This window comes from Bactrocera neohumeralis, chromosome 2 (assembly GCF_024586455.1).
Source record: "Bactrocera neohumeralis isolate Rockhampton chromosome 2, APGP_CSIRO_Bneo_wtdbg2-racon-allhic-juicebox.fasta_v2, whole genome shotgun sequence".
Classification (NCBI taxonomy): domain Eukaryota; kingdom Metazoa; phylum Arthropoda; class Insecta; order Diptera; family Tephritidae; genus Bactrocera; species Bactrocera neohumeralis.
In genome coordinates, this window is record NC_065919.1 from 990,776 (window position 1) to 1,009,632 (window position 18,857).

The 18,857-nt window shown below is 36.9% G+C and overlaps 1 protein-coding gene and 1 long non-coding RNA gene across 3 annotated transcripts; one reads left to right on the plus strand and one right to left on the minus strand.

The window, feature by feature from the left end:
* The first annotated feature begins 631 nt into the window (after nucleotides 1-631).
* LOC126767881 (uncharacterized) lies at nucleotides 632-7,407 on the plus strand. 2 transcript variants are annotated; one of them, XR_007669172.1, is made up of 2 exons: nucleotides 632-727; nucleotides 7,188-7,407. It is a non-coding gene; the product is annotated as an uncharacterized LOC126767881 (long non-coding RNA). The 2 variants fall into 2 exon arrangements; XR_007669171.1 differs by lacking the exon at nucleotides 632-727 and adding an exon at nucleotides 2,782-3,029.
* Nucleotides 7,408-7,570: 163 nt separating this feature from the next.
* On the minus strand, nucleotides 7,571-14,926 carry LOC126767872 (ataxin-2 homolog). The gene is made up of 7 exons (XM_050485572.1): nucleotides 14,120-14,926; nucleotides 13,199-13,578; nucleotides 11,976-13,134; nucleotides 11,745-11,904; nucleotides 10,415-11,678; nucleotides 10,176-10,318; nucleotides 7,571-10,076 (listed from the first exon to the last, which is right to left on the minus strand). The coding sequence occupies exons 1-7, from the start codon at nucleotides 14,167-14,169 to the stop codon at nucleotides 9,780-9,782; spliced, it is 3,453 nt and encodes a 1,150-aa protein (XP_050341529.1). The 5' UTR covers nucleotides 14,170-14,926; the 3' UTR covers nucleotides 7,571-9,779.
* Nucleotides 14,927-18,857: the final 3,931 nt, after the last annotated feature.

Sequence of the window (18,857 nt, forward strand, 5' to 3'; positions counted from 1 at the left end):
AAATGATGTACTCAATTCGTTCATAATAAGTTAAAACACATTGTACAACACTTGCATTCTTTTGATGTAATCGTATTAAATAAATTACAAACAATTACAAACGTTTAAAAATTGTTAAATAAATAATGCGTAAGTTGATTTTTATGAAAATGAAAAATTTATAAACAAATAAAGATAAATCTTGTTTTATTTTCACGAGATTGAAATATTTATTTTAAAATCATTAAAGTTAAGAATCGCACCATAGCTGGAGCAGCGAACATCAAGCAATTGTTTGGCTGAGGTATAGTATACAAAATTAGCGCCATCTATTGGGGTCCTTTCCAAAAATAATTTATTGAAGCAGAGAACTTAAAACATTTTAAGTTCTCTGGGTGAGATTCCGTGTCGCAAATTTATCAAATGTTCGCTGTCGAACCTGCACCTTCTCTATGTTTTAAGTTCTCTGGGTCAACAGCAGGATAACAGCAAGAAAATCCACCACAATAAATGCACTCATTTAGGAGCAGGACATGCGCATTCGCCGAGCCATTGGACGACAGCTTGGAATATGTTTTAATCACTCAAACACCGAGTTCACTGCCTGACAGGCATTTAGTTGCTTGGCATTTCATTGTTTCGCGTTTCGTTTCAATGTGTCGAGCATTTTGTATACAAACCAAAACTACAATAATGAACGAAAGTCACAAGCAGCACGAAGGTGAAAACGACGTTAGCCAAGGCAACGGTAATACAAGTAGAACGACATTGCAATCCCTGCCCAAAAAAAAAAAACATGAAACAAGCCGCCTTAGTGAAAAATCGAAACACACACATACATTTTGAGAGCGGAGAGCAATGAAAAAAGGCGAAGAACTCGCAGCAGTCGTAAAAAACCGGTTAATAAATAAGTCTCGCATTTAAGCAAAATAAAATAAGTGTTTACATGAAGAAAAGTTTAAAAATTAAATAAAATTGTTAAAATGCTTGCGAAAAGATTCAGGCAAAAGTGAGCAGCGCGGAAATTGTGGTACAGCGTGATCCTGCAGAAAAAATGTGTACATTACAAATTAGCTCCCGGACCAAAGTCATAATTTTTGTAATTTCTGATATGTACCTATTTATATGGTACATAAATTGTGAAATGCTTCATGGCTTGGGCTAAATCATACTAGGAACACCATATATGCACACATACATAAAAAGTGGCAGTTTCAAGTAAATTAACTTACACTAATAGTGTATGAGTAGTTTTCCAAAAGCATTGAAAGGGCGATGGTGTCTCCAAACAGGAATTCGACACTCTTACACAAACAGATGGGACCACGAACGGGAATACTTGGCAGCTGCTCCTTAAAGTTCCTACATACATAAGGCAAATATACGAAGGCCTTGTTATTGTGTGTGTATGGTATAAGCGAAGGCGCACAAAAGTACATCACAACTTGGTGGGACTGCGCTGGCCATATCCCGGATGCCAACCTACAGACATACATGTTTGCATGCATACATATGTATGTATGTAGATACGAAATGTCTTGTGAGTATGTTGTGCCAGGGATACAGAAATAAGGCGCTTTGCGCGCGCGTGAGTGTGAGGGAAGCATTTAGGGAGCGGCAGTTCAAAAATTTCCGAAACCAAATTGAAAGTATACAAGGCAAGGAGTCGAAAAGAAATATTCATTATGACAATATTAGATTATGGTACGTAAAACAAAATGGTAAATAATATTAAATAAGTTGTCGGAATTCTGATAAAACTGGACCGTAGTCCCAATAAATTAATTATGTTCTATAGTGCAAATTGCTTAGTGTTCCATAGTGGGCAGTAGAGCACTGAGGCATAAATAAACGAAGTCCACCACAATAGGTGCCAAGCCCGGCCGCACTCGTTGGTGCTGCTGGGTCTTCCTTTTTTTTTCATATGCTACGGCTGCTGAACGAAACAACCCCTCCATATCGGCAGTAAACAAAGTTTATACAACAGTCATAAGGTACGACAACAAAAAAGCAAAAAATAATGCAAACATCAAAAGGAAAGTGTGTATAAGGGAAGCAATGAGTATGGGACTATGTATGTGTGAGAGTGAGCGCAAGCATGAGTGTTGCCACTTAAAGATAATCATAAAGCGAAGAAATATATATTAACGAAGTAAAAATTATAAGCTTACTTCGAGAGTTATGTGTACGAGTACTTCTACAATTGTGCTAATGGGTTAACAGCGTTTTAGTTTCCTTTTGTTAAGCTGGTTGCTATTAACAGTTAGTAAAACTATCTGCGTAACATAAGCTATAAGTTTCATATCAATTGGGCAACTCTACAAATTTGCGCTCTCTAAAGAAATTTCTACTGGCAGGTAGTGCTCTCCCTTTGACTCTGCATCAGTAGGTTTTCTTTAGGGGTCGAACATATCCTGGAAAAACCACAGTGTAGATAAAAAGAAATTTTGGTAGAAAGCATACGGGGTAGTAAATTAACAGAGAACATAAAATATATGAAAACAAAACATATAAAGAATTTAGAGACTACAACAAATTTAATGGTGAATTCAGTAGTAATAGGAGTAATGTGTATCGAGGAGGCGTTGTTGAGCGGCGTCATTGTTGGTGTGGGTAGCAGTGAAGCAGAGAAGCAGGTTATTGAAATAACTAAAGCTAAACGTCAACTGTTTTCGCTGGCTACCTGTTTTTTGCTGCTTGCAGCGCTGCCACCACCGTTCTTTACGAGCAATGCGCGCAGTTCTTGAAGGGTAGACGAGTCATTCATCCCCCACTTGAAGTTCTTGTAATTTTTGCTATAATTCTTTATGAAATTTTAACCTTTGTATGCGCGTTTGCATTTCAGTATTATACACACTTCGGAAATAGCAAGCAATACATGAATCGTAAATCGTAGTGAAGGCAGAGTTCATTGCATGTATGCCAGTGTTTGGCTACGAGCGTAAGGATGAAGTATGGGTGGTAGTGACTGCCGCCAAAACAAAATAAAAGTGTGTTAGTGCACAGCCGAACGATATAATCCCACAAATAGGAGAAAGGAAAAGTAGTAGGTAAATACAAAAAAAAATTAAGAAGAAAAACCAACACACGGGCTATATGTAGGTGTTTAGGTATATGAACAGTACCTTTGAAAGTGTCGAAAGAACAAACCGAACTAATGAAACAGCAATGGGTCGATGGTTTCGGTTGGGTGGAGGTCAAACGTAAATCGCGAATGTACAACCGAACGGAAAATTACTTGCACAGAATTTCTAGATACAACCGCACAACTGCAGCGATAGTGCCGTTACTTAGCGCAATTTATTGGTTGAATACGTGGGCGAAACTTTACTTATTCATAAAACTACATAAAAAATTTTCATTATTTTTGTATCGTAAAAGTTTCAATAAATGGGGAATATTTTTTTATTAGAAAAATTAAATAAGTATCAGGAGACTGAAGTAAAAATGTATGTGAAGTAAGAGATATCCTTGACTGTGACCTGTTCTAATACATATCTTTCGCTTTCATTCAAATGAATGTTTTTGTTAAAACAAAAAAACGAAATATAAAAAGTTTAAAATTTAATAATTTCTAGGAATTATTGTTGGGTCATAATACATATATGTATATGTATATATTATAAATATGTATATTTACTTGATTGTGCAGATAATCACACATACATACATATGTCTATCTGAGGATGTGTGCACTGCATTTGCGTGCTTTTGCGCCAAAGAGTATGCTACCTGTGTACCCGAACACAAACACGAAATAGCGCAACAAATCTCTCTTGATCTACAGTTAGGCTTTTTACATATTGGTCTGTATGTATTCGCGCATTGCTCCTATGCTCATACAGTGAATTTGTTGTGTTGGCGCTCTCGCGCCTTTCGCCCAATTACTCTGTCCGTCCCCCAGTGGAAGCACACATGCACATGTTTCAATCTGTTTCTGCTCACTGTGGCTTTCACTGTTGCTCCAACCAAGTCTTTTATTTTTGATTTGATGCTGCCGGTCGAGGGCGGTGGTCGTTTTAGAACAAGAGGAAGCAGCGATAGTCCAACACAGCAAATCAAGAGAGCTGCAACAAAATGCAAACGCCTAAAAAGCAGCAAACAAAGTAGAAACAAAAACACTATTAGTTGAGGTCTCGTTTTGTGTTTGACTTCAACAAAATTAGGTGAAAACATTCAGTGGAAATTTGAGATCATCAAAAAGAGCACAAAATATTAATGAAACAGACTCGATGTATTAATAAATATTGCAGATGGTGCAGGCGCCTAGTGAGTCCTGAAATGCAAATAGTGGGGTTCAAATGAGTTCTTGTGTGGTGATTTTTTGTTTTATTAGTTTTGAAGTTCAATCTCAGTGTGTGTATGTTGTATGTGGGTATGTTGCTGTGGCGACACGCCTTTGCCAGCACTGCGTCTGGATAATTAGCGAAATGCATCTGCGGACCACTTTATTCACGAAACAAATGTTTGATTATATATTTAAAAGAGTTGCACTCAAAATCCAACGCAAACAAGACAATTTCAATTGGGAGGAAAATAATCTAACTTCATTAAGATTGTGGAAAGTTTAATACAAATACTCATTAAAATTGATAAGACATGTAAAATATGTAGCAAAATACATACACCAACAACTATTCCAAATTTCTGCGAAAAATACTATATGTAAACGTACATACATATGTATATACTACATGTGTATGTAACCACAAATCAGGCATTGCTAGTTACATATATAATGTAAATATATATTTTAAACATACATACATACATATATTAATTTTATGTAATACTAATATCCTCTTACGAATAGACAAACAAATAGCCTACGCCCGCGAAAAGTGATTGAAACATTTTGGAAGCAGCTATTGTGTGTGCGCGCGTGTGTGCTGGCACTTTCAATGTCATCAAAAAGGGCTGTTGTAGATATTCTGTAACTGAGAAGTATCACAGCCAGCTTTGATGAGCATTGCAATTAAACCGCATAAGAAACACGAAAACAGTTAAACGCGCACAAAGAATATGTTGTGTTGGAAAAAGGTAAATGCAAAAACATTTGAAAATATGTGAAAATCGCAACACACATGGAGCCGGCGCTAAAAACAGCAACCAGCGCCTGGAAGTATGTTACCGAACCGAAAACACGATGTGCTTACAAGAAAGCGGCTGCTTTGCATGCCGTACACACACACCCACAGTATTTTATATTTTTTCACTTTTTTGCCCACATTCTATTTGGTTGTTGTTGCTTTTATTTTTATTTTCGCATACGTCATCCGGTATCAGATCCGTAATCGCAGTTGTTCATGCGTTAATGCGTTGCACTCATTTCATTGCTGCAACAGATTCAAACAAGTTGTTTGCCCCACATGCACACAAACAACTACAAATACATGCAGGCACTCATGCAGAGCATATAATCAATGCAGGCAAATTTGTGTATATGCGTGCTAAAGACTGCCTTCGTATGCATATTCATGTCCCTGTGAATGGACTATCCGGATGCGTACTTACATACATACAAACATATAGGCACACCTGTGTACTTTTTAAATACATATGCACGTGTGCAAGGCAATACCTGTATGCAGTTCATGAAAAAGTGTATTTTTGCCCTTCGACAAACTCAAACATACGATTTAAGGGCACTTACGGTCCGTCTAATAAATACATAGTGAAAATTTTAGTAACAGAAATAAATACAGTTAAACTTGCCATATTCGTTATGTCTGAAATATTCGATTGTCAGTTTCCCTTTTCATATTACTGTCGGTGAATGTATTTTAAATCTATTTAATTTACTGAAAACTCAAACAAAATGTTCATCAACTCAAATATTTAGCCGTCGATAGAAGAGAATTGCAAAGATCTTTTAATATAAATATATAACTAAGTAGAAAATAAACATTTTGACTTAATATTTAATTAATATTTTATTTCATTGATGCAACCAATGATGCGTATTTGAGGTCCTAAACTAGAGGCATTCTGTTCCACTTCCACCTGAATAGCGTGGATTAAATATATTTGCTATAAATTCTCAATAGGGTTAAAATTCGGATTCTGGACAGGCGCGTCGATAGCTTTTTTTGCCTTGGGTGATAGGAATCAACAAACCCAAACTGAATTAGGCCTGTGGTCAATCCTGTTTTTATTTATATCTGATACTCCTTTGTCACAACGACCTCACCAATACCTTTGGAAACGACGCACCCCCAAACCTAAACCGAAAACTAGCCAAACTCTACTTCTGAATAACGAACGCCTTTCAATATTCAGTGGAGAGAGCAAATGTAGTTTCGTGGTACACTGCCTATCTGCAATCGTCTTTGAAGACAGATGCCAAGCTTAGCTTTAATTCGATGCCACATTATAAATACATAGTTCAACGCCTAATTTTGAACATTTGAATTAATTTTTTGTCATGTTCCTTCCGGTTCTCTCCCCCCCGCACAACACAGATTGCGAACAATTTGTCCATTCATAATGAAAACGCGCAAGAAATATTAATTAATAAATTAATAAACAAATAATAATTTAAAATAAATAAGTTCTACAAAGTTTTTTTTTTTGCTTATTCTTTATTCTATTCGGGCTCAGCCAAATTAAGGTTCCAAAACAGAACATACCTACAGCAGATTTAACAATGTAGCAGATTCTTGCGCAACTCTTCAAGATGTTGTGAAATGTTTGCAAGCAACTCTATTCATATCACAGCCATTTTGATGAGTTTCGTTTGAATTATAACGGCAACAGAACAAATATTAGTGCATATGCTAAAGAAAAATAATACTGAAAATAATAGGAGTATGAATTCGTATGCACAAAATAAAATTATTAACAAATTTTAAAAATCTTAAACAGAAATTCAGCAGCAAGCAAAGAACCTTAAAAGTGAGGACATACATACATATGTATATCGATTAACTGCATATAACATTTGAAATTTATAATTAATAACATAGTCTTTTCAAATCAAACTATCGCCAGTGCCCCTGTGTTGTGTGTGAAAATCGCGTAGGGCTTTGTCGCCACGCCATTTCGTTAAAATGTTTGTGTTTATGTCGCCATTTGCATACTCATATCACAGCCATTTTGACGAGTTTGGGTGCAGAAAATGCAGCTCAATTCAAATTAAGATATCGGCATGCAAACATACATACATACATGCTATTTCATAATATATTTTTTATAATATTTCTTTGTAGCCAAAGCTAAGAGCACTGCACTGTTTGCTTGTTTTGAAACGTTTCAATGGGTCAACAACAACGAAACTTGGAATCGTGGAAAAATCATAAACTTGCGCACATTCACATCATAAATGCAACAATAGGAGAAGAGTAATGGCAAAGAAGTTAAAAGTGCGCCGATTTTGTAATAAAAGAATTGTACAAGTTGTAATAAATTGTTACATAAGCCAAATATGTATATATTTTTGTTTTCTTCGGGTAGGATTTTTCCTACAATCTACAGATGTACATACCTATGCATGTCCAAATCTCTACAAGTTTGTATATCCATTATTTCGAATTCATTGTAAACAACCCTTACCCACCAATATTAAGCCTTCGATAAAAAACAATCTGCAGTCTTTTAAGTTTTTGTGTTTTGTTTCTTTGCTCATTTTTATTTACACATATTTTAGTTTTTTTTTTTATTTTGCTTTAATCGCACTCATATATGTATATGTTAGCATATATATATTTTATTTAAATATATTTTTCATTTATCTTCTCGTATTTTCAATGTATGGAGTAATTAGCTTGTAGGAGTACAAAAGTAGGGAGAAAACTTAACAAAAACACATGTCTTACTCTCTTAGCATTCAGAATTTTATAAGGGGATGCGCAAGTAAATATTTTTTCTCGATTTCTTTATATAAATTCTAGGTAAAAAACGACGGGTAAGTAAGTAATAAACAAAAATGAATAAACGTACGAACGAAAAATAAATATGAACTTCGCAAAAACGAGCAGGGTAAGCACTAAAATCCAACTGAGCAAAATAAATGCAAACAATAAACGCAGTTTTAATGACATGTACAACACGGCCCCCACTAATCAAATATTAATTTATTTAAGTTTTTCGCTTTTGTTGACTTTTGGTATCTTATTTAAAAAGTTTCGTCTAATTTTTATTTAGCACAATATTCACGTTGGTTGCTTTATTGAAGTGTGCACAATAATAAAAATTTAGTTATGGAAGTGCTTATCGAGGCGCTTAGAAAATAAAGTTATGCTATTTTAATGAGGCTTCTAAAGGATTTGTCTTCATTCGAATAAAAACGTTCCAGAAGCTTATGCCGTTATTGAGGCCAACCTCAAATGTGAATAAGCAGCTAATCTTGTCCTAAGAGTTTAGTTTTATTTTGCATATTTACTTTTATAAGCAGAGTCAGGCTTACTCAAAGAAATTATTTTCCAATTTTGAACTAAATCATGAAATAACTGTTTAAGAAGTCAAGTTGATCCCAAGACCGTTAAGGCAGCGTTTATATTGTTACTACGAATGTGCATAGAAGCAAATGTATTTTTCATTAGAAAATACTTGGCCATTTTAACGTTTTCCTTTCGAACACTACAAATACTTTTCGCGCTGTGTTCAAAAAAGTATTAGAAAAGTATTTGTTTTTTGACATGGAATGATTCACAAAGGATTTCGGAAGAAATCAATATTATTATACTTTGAAAAATTTCCATTGCTTTTTTTGTTTGATGTGAAAACGCATCAATCCGACAAATAACATAAGAAAGTAATACAATAAGAATACAAAAACAAAAACTCTGCACGCAAATCAATAAACACACAGAGATATTAAAATATATGGAGAAGATATGCACGAACGTGTAAAGTGATGCCGCATGTGGCAAGTCGCCTGCCGACATTGATTGCGTTAGACGCAAACGATACGCAAAGTTCTACCTAAGTCGATACACGTCTTCCGAATGCGGTATTTTAAGCGAATTTGCATAACTTTCGTCGGTTCTAATCGCGCAATTGTTTTTGCATTTCATTGCTTTTATTTTTATACGTTTAATTTGCATTATAGAAATTTTTGTTAGGTGTTTATTTTAATTTTTTTCTTTCCGTTTTTTTTATGCCCGCTATGCAATGCAGCAACATCAATGACAGCAACAATAACAATGTAAAGAAAAATGCATTTTACATTTCGTCCCTATTTTCTACCATGGATGACAACAAACATGCCACAAACAGTTGCAAGTTAAATTTTATGGATAATTCTCATACTATTTTCATTCTATTAAATAATTTTCAATATTTAAGTTTAAAGAAGGCAAGTAAGGGCATCTAGTTAAATTGCAAAATATATTTTAATTTGCCTTAAAGTCAAATTATGTTAGCAAAATATTAATACCTTGCTAAGACGTTAGTTTTACAAAATTCAGGAAAACTTCTTGCAACCATGGAAACATTACACATATGTACATATAGATTCTCACCATTGACGAATTTCTTACATATTATTATTATTATTATTATTATTTGTATTTATATATTTTATGATATTGTAATTTTTTTGCATAAAAGCAATGGTTTTATTGTTATTATTGTTGGCAGATGTTGCTTCGCGGTATTTACAACATAATTCGCGTCTATATACATACTTCTTATACTTTTCTATAGTATGTAATATGAATGCTCATAATCAGCCGCAGCATGACTTCATCCCCCCTCCCATTTCACATTTCAGCACTTCTTCTTGTATCCACCGCGTGACGCTCCCTCGCTGTTTTAAGATAAATATGAGTTTCGTTTTGTTGTTCTTGTTTTGTAAACATTTACTGCGCTGGATGCTGTTGCATCAGTATTTGAAACGGCTGCGTTTGTTGTGGATGCTGTGGCGTCGTCGAATAGTAGTGATTCGGCATGATCTGTGTCGAATGTAATACGGGATACACAACAGGGTACATGGGCTGTGTTTGCGGCGCGAATGTCGGTTGTGGGCCCCCGCCAGCAGGGGAAGGCTGTGGTGGCGGATGGAACGTTTGATGTGGCTGTCCTGGGGACGGTGTAGTTGATGGTGGTGTTTGCGTAATGAACTGCAACTGTTGGGGAGGTGGTTCATACATGCGCACCTGTAATACAAGGTTTTGCCCATTGTTAATCAACTTCATTTATTTTGCATAAAGGACGACGGGCAAGCAGAAAATATTAAATTATTTTATTACACTTACATTAACATATGGCTGCGATTGGAAATGTGGCGCATGTGGCGTTTGTTGGTAATGTATAAACTGTTGTATAGGTGCTGCTGCCAGCAAAGGTTGTCCGGTAGCTGTTGTTGCTGAAACATGAGTTTGTGATGCCGCCATCGGACCTGTTAATAATTAATTAACCGAATGTGAAATTAAATCCTCGCAAGGAAATTACAAAAACAGCAATAGTTTATAAGAAAAATGTATTTGGCACTCACCATAGTTGCCCCTGCGCATGCGTGGTTGTTGTCCCGTTTGTGGATGCGTTGGTGCTTGGAATGCGGGCTGTTGTGATTGCATCACATACATGGGCGTTTGGCTACCAGCTTGCACATGCGTAGCAGTCGTGTAGATGTTTGGCATCGGCACTGGTGTTTGCGGGGTGTGCGGACGCGATGGATTCGGGGTACTGGGGCTTCGTGGTGTGAACGGTTTCGCCGAAGGATTTAAGACGTGTGTCTTTTTAACTGTTGTTGTACCAGTCGCAGTAACACTGCTGGTCGCTGTTGACGATGTAGCAGCGCCAGGAGGCGTGGTCAGTTTATCTGATGCGCTGTTTGGTGACGTGTTGCTGACCGGTGTGACTGTTGTCACTGGTGTGGCCTCCATCTTATTCACTTGCTGTGCCGCTTGCTGTTGCTGATGCTGCTGTGGTGGGGTGTCTGCCACCGGCGGTGAACTCTGCTGTAATTGTGACGGTTGTGCAGGTTGCTGCTGTGGCGGCGACACATGATACATTCCCTGCTGCTGAGCTTGATGCTGTGGTGGCTCTTGTGCCAAAGGCGTAGCCGGTTGGGCCGGCGGTTGTTGCTGATGTTGATGTTGCTGCATAGATGGAGGCGGTTGTTGCTGCTGTTGTTGTTGTTGATGCAAATGTCCCTTTTGCTGCTGCTGCGACTGCGATTGCTGCTGTGCATGTGGGGGCCCATGCTGTTGTTGTGGTTGCTGCTGCTGCGTCAAATGTGACGGTACGTAATGCTGTTGCTGTGTTTGTTGTGGCGGCGACGCATGATGTTGACTGTGATGCTGCTGTTGTACATGCTGCATATTTAAATGAGGCTGCGTTTGCTGTTGCTGCACAATTACTTGTTGAGGCTGCTGTGGGGGCGAAACCGAAGGTTGTGGTTGGTGACCCGCTACTTTACCCAAATTCAGATGTTGTTGTTGCTGTTGCTGTTGCTGCTGTAGTGAGGGTTGCGTTTGCTGTGAATGCTGAGGCGGCGACGTAGATGTACTATTCGCCAATTGAAAATCTTGTGCAAATTGCCTTAAGTCTTGCATTTGATTGCGCATTTGGCGCTGCGGCTGAGGTGGTGGTTGATTAGGTGGTCCTGCCATGACTAATCCACCACTTTGAGACTGTGGATGATTATGGGGACCCCCACCAGTTTGTAAGGGGGGTGAAGTGCTGTTGTTAACTCCTAAGGGACCCCCAATTTGTTGTTGGCCGTGCGGAGGACCATGTGATTTCGCCATTGAAACCTGTTTTCATATTAAGAACCGATTACGAACCTTGGTTTAAAAAGATCATATTTTAATATAGTATACCTGGTTGTGCGAGTCGTTGTAGTTTAATGGAGAATTTGTTTGAGTACTTTGATACTGACGCATATTACGATGCGGCATTGGTTTTCCCGAGTTCGGGTTAGAGTCCCCATTTACCTTTGAAGGTCCTCCCATGTGCTGCTGGTTTCTATATTGTGACGACCTGAATAGACAAAAATATCAATGTATAAGCATTAGCAAACTGCGCAAATCTGTTGTATGGCAATGACGTACCCATGAATTATTTGCGGATAATTTTGCATAGGTGCTTGGTTTTGAAGTGGCAATGGTTGATAATTGCCAACTTTGCCGCCACCAACACTCGACTGACTTCCACCACTTCCTTGAGCCATGTTACCACCGCTGCCACCAACGCCCGATTGTGTGTTAGAATTATTGGATATTGGTGCATTGCGCAACATTTGTTTACTCTGTGGGACTGTTTTGCGCTTCATCATTGAACTGCCGCCATATTTGTTGCCACCATCCGAGCCGCTGACAATTCCAGTGTTTGATGACAGTGGTAACGACGACGAATTTTTTATGCCTCCTGCCATACCACTGGATGACGATTGTATCGAGTTGGTTTGCTGTTGCTGGGCTTGCTGCGGCTGGCCCATATTTGAGGAAGCCGGTGCGTTTACTATGCGCTCGCCACCCATCATATCAATGCTACCTCCGCTATTGACACTACATCCGCGATCCATATGGCCTCGTTGTGTGGAACCATTGCCACTGGTTTGTGAAGATACGGTCGAAGAGGTTGAATTGGTGGAAGCCATAGCAACAGGCGGTGGCGGACCGGTTATACTACGCGTTGGTTTTGTTATATATCGTTCAGCCACAATTTCCCGATGATCGTACGCGCTTGTACCAGGACGTTTGCTGCGTTCTCTATCATCACGTTCGCGATCGCGTTCTCTATCACGTTGTTCTCGTTCACGATCCCGCTCACGTTCCCGGTCTCTCTCTCTTTCTTTTTCTCTCTCCCGCTCACGTTCCCGCTCTCGTTCACGTTCTAAATCGCGTTCTCTTTCACGTTCACGGTCAATTTCGCTACTCGGTCGTTCCACTGCAGCGAATAGAGTCTCCTCATCCCCGTTCTCTAAATCAACACGCTCTCTGTAGATAGGATTGTTTTCGATTTCTGCAGCCAACTTCTCGGCCTTGGCCTCCGCTTCTTTAAACTCATCAGAATCTACTTTATCAAGTTGAACAGTATATGATGATAACGAATCATCAAATGTTGACTGAACTCCAAAAACATGTTCATTTTGCCTAAACATATCATTTGGGTCCCAACCATTAGCGGCACCGTCTAATTCAATGTCGACATCGCCATTCATACCAGACGCATCCCATGGTTCGAGCTCTTTCTCCTCAAATCGAATACCTATAAAATAACACTAAGAGATATAATAACCCGCAAATTTAAAGTTATCTTTCCAGTAACCTACCATTGAATTTTTCAGAGATGGCGCCGTCCGTTGCAAAAGTTCTCGTTGTAGCATAACGAGAATCGAAATCTTTTGCCGATATATTCACTACTGTATCACAAGGAAAAATCATGTGATTCGGGACATGCTTACCCTCATCTTCATTTTTATTTGTTTTAATGCATAATGGTAGTTCCAGAGCTACATCAAAACTCGGCGAGAAAGTGTGGAATACGCCCTCGTAAATATTACCCGAGCGTAAGCGAACTTGAACAAGACTGCCAACTAACGATGTGGCCGCGTGAATGAAATGAGTGTTCTTATACACTCCCTGTGCCTGCGTACGTCCTTTATTTGAATGCAGTTGATGTTGTTGCAATTGACGATTGTCGGTCACGTATCTTGAAAGTAAAAAATATGATATTTAATTTCGAAAACAGTTACAAAGAAAATAAAATCCTGGAAACATGGTTTTAATTTTTTATAATTGTTGATCACCCTAACCTTAAATATCAAAATATGTAATGAAAACAATATCGCGAACCATCGCACATAGTACGGTCAACGCACTTTCTAATTCATTGACATGACGTCTTGTCATCTACCGCTTTGTATTGGCGCAGGTGTGACGATGTGAGTATTTTATAATAAAAATATACATATAATGTAACTACGCTGCATACGGCATAAATAAATTCGTAAAAAAAGGAAAAAAGTTGGAAAGAAGTTGGAGTTGGAAAAATAGAATATAGCGGTATATTATATATAGAAGCGGTTTATCTTTTTATTATAAGTTCTACGCATATTCAAAATTTAAGGATATCGGAAGGATACCTAAAGTCCTAGTATTTTGCAATTAAAAGCACATGGCTAGGAATTATACTGTTATATAAGATGGGTAATATATGTACTTTCCATATATCGCTATACTCCTCAACTTACCGTCCTACGCCACCAGGGCGATTTTTGCGTTTATTGCTATTGGTATTCATAATGATGTTGTGTTGAAATTCACAACAATAAATGACAAAGTGGCACTTTCGCTGGTGCCTCTTTTAGATTTATGTCGTCGTCGATACTTGCTCCACTTCTATTTCTCCCAATCTCAACGCTAAGATGCACTACGGTACTTTGTACGCGACGGAAATATCTCCTGCTTTTAAATTAACACGTTTTCTATCTTTATCACTACGTATTTAACAATTTCTACCAGAGCTACTTTGTTTTGATAGTTTAATGATATATTTAAATTCTCAAAAAAGTTCCATATACCAAAAACACGATATGAAAGGAACGTTTCACACTTTGTCAGTTCTTTTTGATATAATTTTTATGCAATTATCGCAATCGAAACCACACACACAACGTAGCCGTAATCGATGTTGCGTTAAATATTTACTTTCTTTTTCGCTTTGTGAAAATATATATTATAGTAGTACACAATTTACGTTAATCACTTTTTCACAGTGAAGTTAACTCTTTTACTTCTTTATTAAGCTTGGATTTAAATTATGGTTGGCAAATTTATGCTGATGTTGCTTCTTCCTCATACGTTTTTACTATTCATTCTACATTCCTTTTCGTTCATGCAGGTTTTTTCGCTTCCTTTTAGATTTGGTCGTGGATGCGTTTTTCTACACAATTCCGCTTCAGGGCGACGTTTGGTAAATTTCGTTTTCACTGCACACACTTCCTTCACTACTAGCTTCGTTGCCACCTTCTCACACTGTCACAATTTTACAATACTGGGAAGCAAATGCCAACATCACCCTCACGAAGTTGTATTTTTGTTCCTCTTACAATTTTCCTTCGATCCAGATTGAATTGATACAAATGAGGACTGAATATCTTAAAGATTATGAAGTCTCTTTTATAGTCGATCGGATGTATGCAAACACAACTTCAGGTAAGGAGTTGTTTTGGGTTATTTCCTCGAAATTCGCTAACAATTGTCTAAACACAATAGTTTTCAGGTAAACTGCAAGTATTAATTATTACTGTTCCGTAATTTTTCGCTGTCACTGCTGCACACGCAGGGTTGTACCGAAGTCAGAGAACGTAAATCATATACGATCTCTGCCGAAGTAATCAGGCAGTGCTACCAAATTTAAATACGCTACCCGCTGTTAACGATGCCGAGCTCTATTTTTTGACGGCGCCGAAATATTTCATAATATTAAATATTTTTTATAACCAATTTGATATAATAGCAACCAATAATTACTCTAAAGTGAATATCAGATTTGCTGATTTTGAAAGAAGAAAAACGGTATGTAATAAGTCAGGTGAAAACCAAAAACTTGTTTTTGTAGGCCTGTATTATTTTGGTACCAACTATAACGGTAACATAATAATATTTTTGAAAGGTTTAATATAATTTTAATTTCAAGAAGAAGAATACAATTTTAATTTAGAAATTTTCTATATTTACTTAATTCAAAATGTATTTATTACATACATATGTATGTATATACATATGTACAGCTGTTGACAGCTAATTAGAAACTATACCTATTTTGAAGTAAATGATGTTATTTTCCAATAAATCACGTGCAAAGTTATTCGGAATGATCCGCAGCATATTTCCCACATATGCGACTTTTGCGTTTGTTTGGCTCCCTGCAAATCAACCCATTCTAAAATGTATGTATGTATGTAAATCAACTTCCACTAACAAAGAACAAGTAAGGAAGGGTAAGTTCGGGTTCTACCTGTTCTATCCTGTGGCGTGATTTGCCAGCTCTTCCGCTTCGCAGTTCGTAAATGGGTAGTCGAAGGCGCTGCCTATTGGCGGTCAGGGTTGCGTTAGCGGTTTCGACATACTATACATATACTAGACGCTTTATTTTGATTAATTTTTTAAATAAACTTTCCTCCTTCATACCAATTTTATCATATATCGCCAAAACTATATTTCGAACAACATTTTTCACTGCTGGGAAAGTCCGACATTTCCAGCTTTAATCTGGCTCTTTAGCTTTCCAACCGCGTCGACAATCAGTAATATTTTATGTTTGCATATTTGTACTCAATCAAATAGTCTTTCAGAATCCTAGACTCCATGTGTCCGCGGATGCGATATACTTGTATGTACTACATAAATATGTTCGTATGGAGATAGGTTCGCCTGCACTGTGTTGCTTAATCTATTTAACATAGTAATCGTATCTTATCTGGTTAAACATAAAACTACGCACGAAATTTCGGCTTAAAGTAAATTAAGCAAACAAAATACGTTCGCAAATATTTTTTTCAAAGTCTAAAACCAGCTGTGCCTCAAACCTTAAGGCTAATGAAGTCTGAAAAAAATTCACCTGAATATTCGGCATTTGTTCCGTAAATCATTGGTAAGTGGTCGAAAACTTAAGGGGTTACGTGACGGCTGCAAAACTGCATATTTTCACATTTTATCGGTGGGTAGATAAGTATAGGTTGCGATTAATCGAAGGATCGAAGGACTTGGAAAAAAATTAGTTTTTGGCAAAGTTGCAAGCAAAACAGTATGATTTTAGGTCTAATTTTTGCCACAAACTGCATTGAAAAAATTGTTTCTAATCAAAAAGCCAAAATCCTTTGATCAATGACGCGATCATCCCAATAAAGTCGCTTTACCAGTTTCTGAGAAATCGTGACCACCGACTTTGAAAACGAGTAATGACGTAAGTATGAAGGCTAGTTACTTTTAAGCCATTACTGGGTGGTTTTTGCCTTGTGTATTCCAATGCTTTCCACGTTAGACTTTCATGGGGAGATCATCACGAATAAGTCTTTACATTGATCTGGTCGATATATACATACTATGTTTGTTAGTACAGTAGACGCTCGGAAATTAGAACCACTTTGTTTTTGGGGTAGTTCTAATTTCCGAAATGTTCTAATTTCTGGACGGTTTTTTTTTAACTTAAATAATAAAACTAAGAGTCAAGCCACTTCCAGAAACTATATAAAAACATTTTTTTTTATTTTTTTCTTATTTTATTTAAAAACATAACAATTCAGTTCATTACATAACAATTATGAAAAAAAACAACTTAAAATTTCAGAAATTAATTAAAAATTCAGGATAAGGGCTCAGCTCAAAATTATTTTTTGTTTGACATATAATCAGTAATATTTGTTTATTTTTTTGGTTTCTTTAAATCCGATATAACAATATCGTTACGGAGGGCCAAAAGATTGGCCATGTGCTTACTGGAAGACAATTCACTCATGTTGCACCAATTTATTAAATTGTTAACGCTTTCAATAGCTATAGCATTTGAAATAACTGGTGTGTCATCAACAACGTCATCTTCACTGCTATCAGAAAACTCAGCACCGCTACTTTCTTTCATTTCTCGATGCCATCAATACACATGAAACTGTTTGTATCAATTTATGCTAAAAGAGTTTGATTCATTTGGAGAGCTTCATTGCAGTCCTCATTTTTGTTAAACAACTGTGCTAGTGGCACATCATCATCGCTGAAATATGCAACTATGTTGCCATCTTTGCTTTGAAGATGCTCAATTCAATGCAACAAAAAATGGGAATTCCCTTGTGTTTAAAATTAAAAAAAAACCGCTCAGAAATTAGAACTTCAAGTTCTAATTTCAGAGCGTCCAATGCATTAAAAACTCTGGTTCTAATTTCTGGAAGTTCTAATTTCTGAGAGTTCTAATTTGTGAGCGTCTACTGTATATCCCTTGACAATAATTTCCTAAGGGGATACGCCAATATTTTTTATGGCTGAGTTAGACGACCACTTCTCCTTTTGTCATCAACTGTTCGGAAACCCCGGTAAACAAACATTCTCGAAATATTAAGCCTTTTAAGAAGCTTACAATTTTCACTTGCGCTTTTTCCACACTTACACATGTATGTATGTACATATGTAGTACATACAAGTATTAACATATATAAAGCAATCAAGCAATATTGTTTAGCTTACCACTCCATTGTTAAAAAGCGAGAGCAAACACTCAACTGCTTTTGTATGTGAATAGAGACTGCATACAAATTATAATAAAAAATAACGTCACTTTTTCTGCGAATTTGCTCTCGCTGTATGCACTGTAAACTTTGTAACAGAATTTATGGCAAGACCAATTATAGTGATTAGTTAATAAGTGTCAATATTCATGGATTAAATACTTCATCTATCAGATTTGACGAAACAATTAGTTTTTCTTGACATCCGAGTCTGTGATTCTCTATATTGAACATATTGAACTTTAGTAATTCCTTTAGTAATTTCCTGAATTTTACATAATTATACCACACTACATTTTCCTTCTAACTCGAGTTAAGCCATTTTCTTACTGAATGTTTAATTTACATATACCTCGCATGTTTTTCGAATCTGTAATTTTTTTTCTGTAAGTTGGTAGTACTGTTAGTGACATCTATGCTAAATTTCATTAGTATTTGAGATACGCGTCGTTTTGTGAGGCTCTAAAAGTGAATTCTTCGATTTTTACTATGTCTGAATTTTTGAACAAAGAAGTGGGATAATGCACCATCTCATACTACATTGGTACTCATGCTGTATTGGTTATTCGCCACATTTCCAACTAATATCGTGCCGCAACCACCGCATTCGCCCGATTTACCTTCGTGTGACTTCTGGCTATTCAGCAAATTCACATGATCACTCCGAGGACACCGCTTTGACTCAATTGAAGATACATATAAAAGCTGA

Excerpts from the sequence above, each read along its gene's own strand:
- LOC126767872 (XM_050485572.1), bottom strand. The coding sequence starts at position 14,169 with ATGAATACCAATAGCAATAAACGCAAAAATCGCCCTGGTGGCGTAGGA. Across the intron at positions 13,579-14,119 it reads CGCCCTGGTGGCGTAGGACG|ATACGTGACCGACAATCGTC; the intron begins GTAAGTTGAGGA and ends TTTACTTTCAAG. Across the intron at positions 11,679-11,744 it reads ACAACGACTCGCACAACCAG|GTTTCAATGGCGAAATCACA; the intron begins GTATACTATATT and ends ATATGAAAACAG.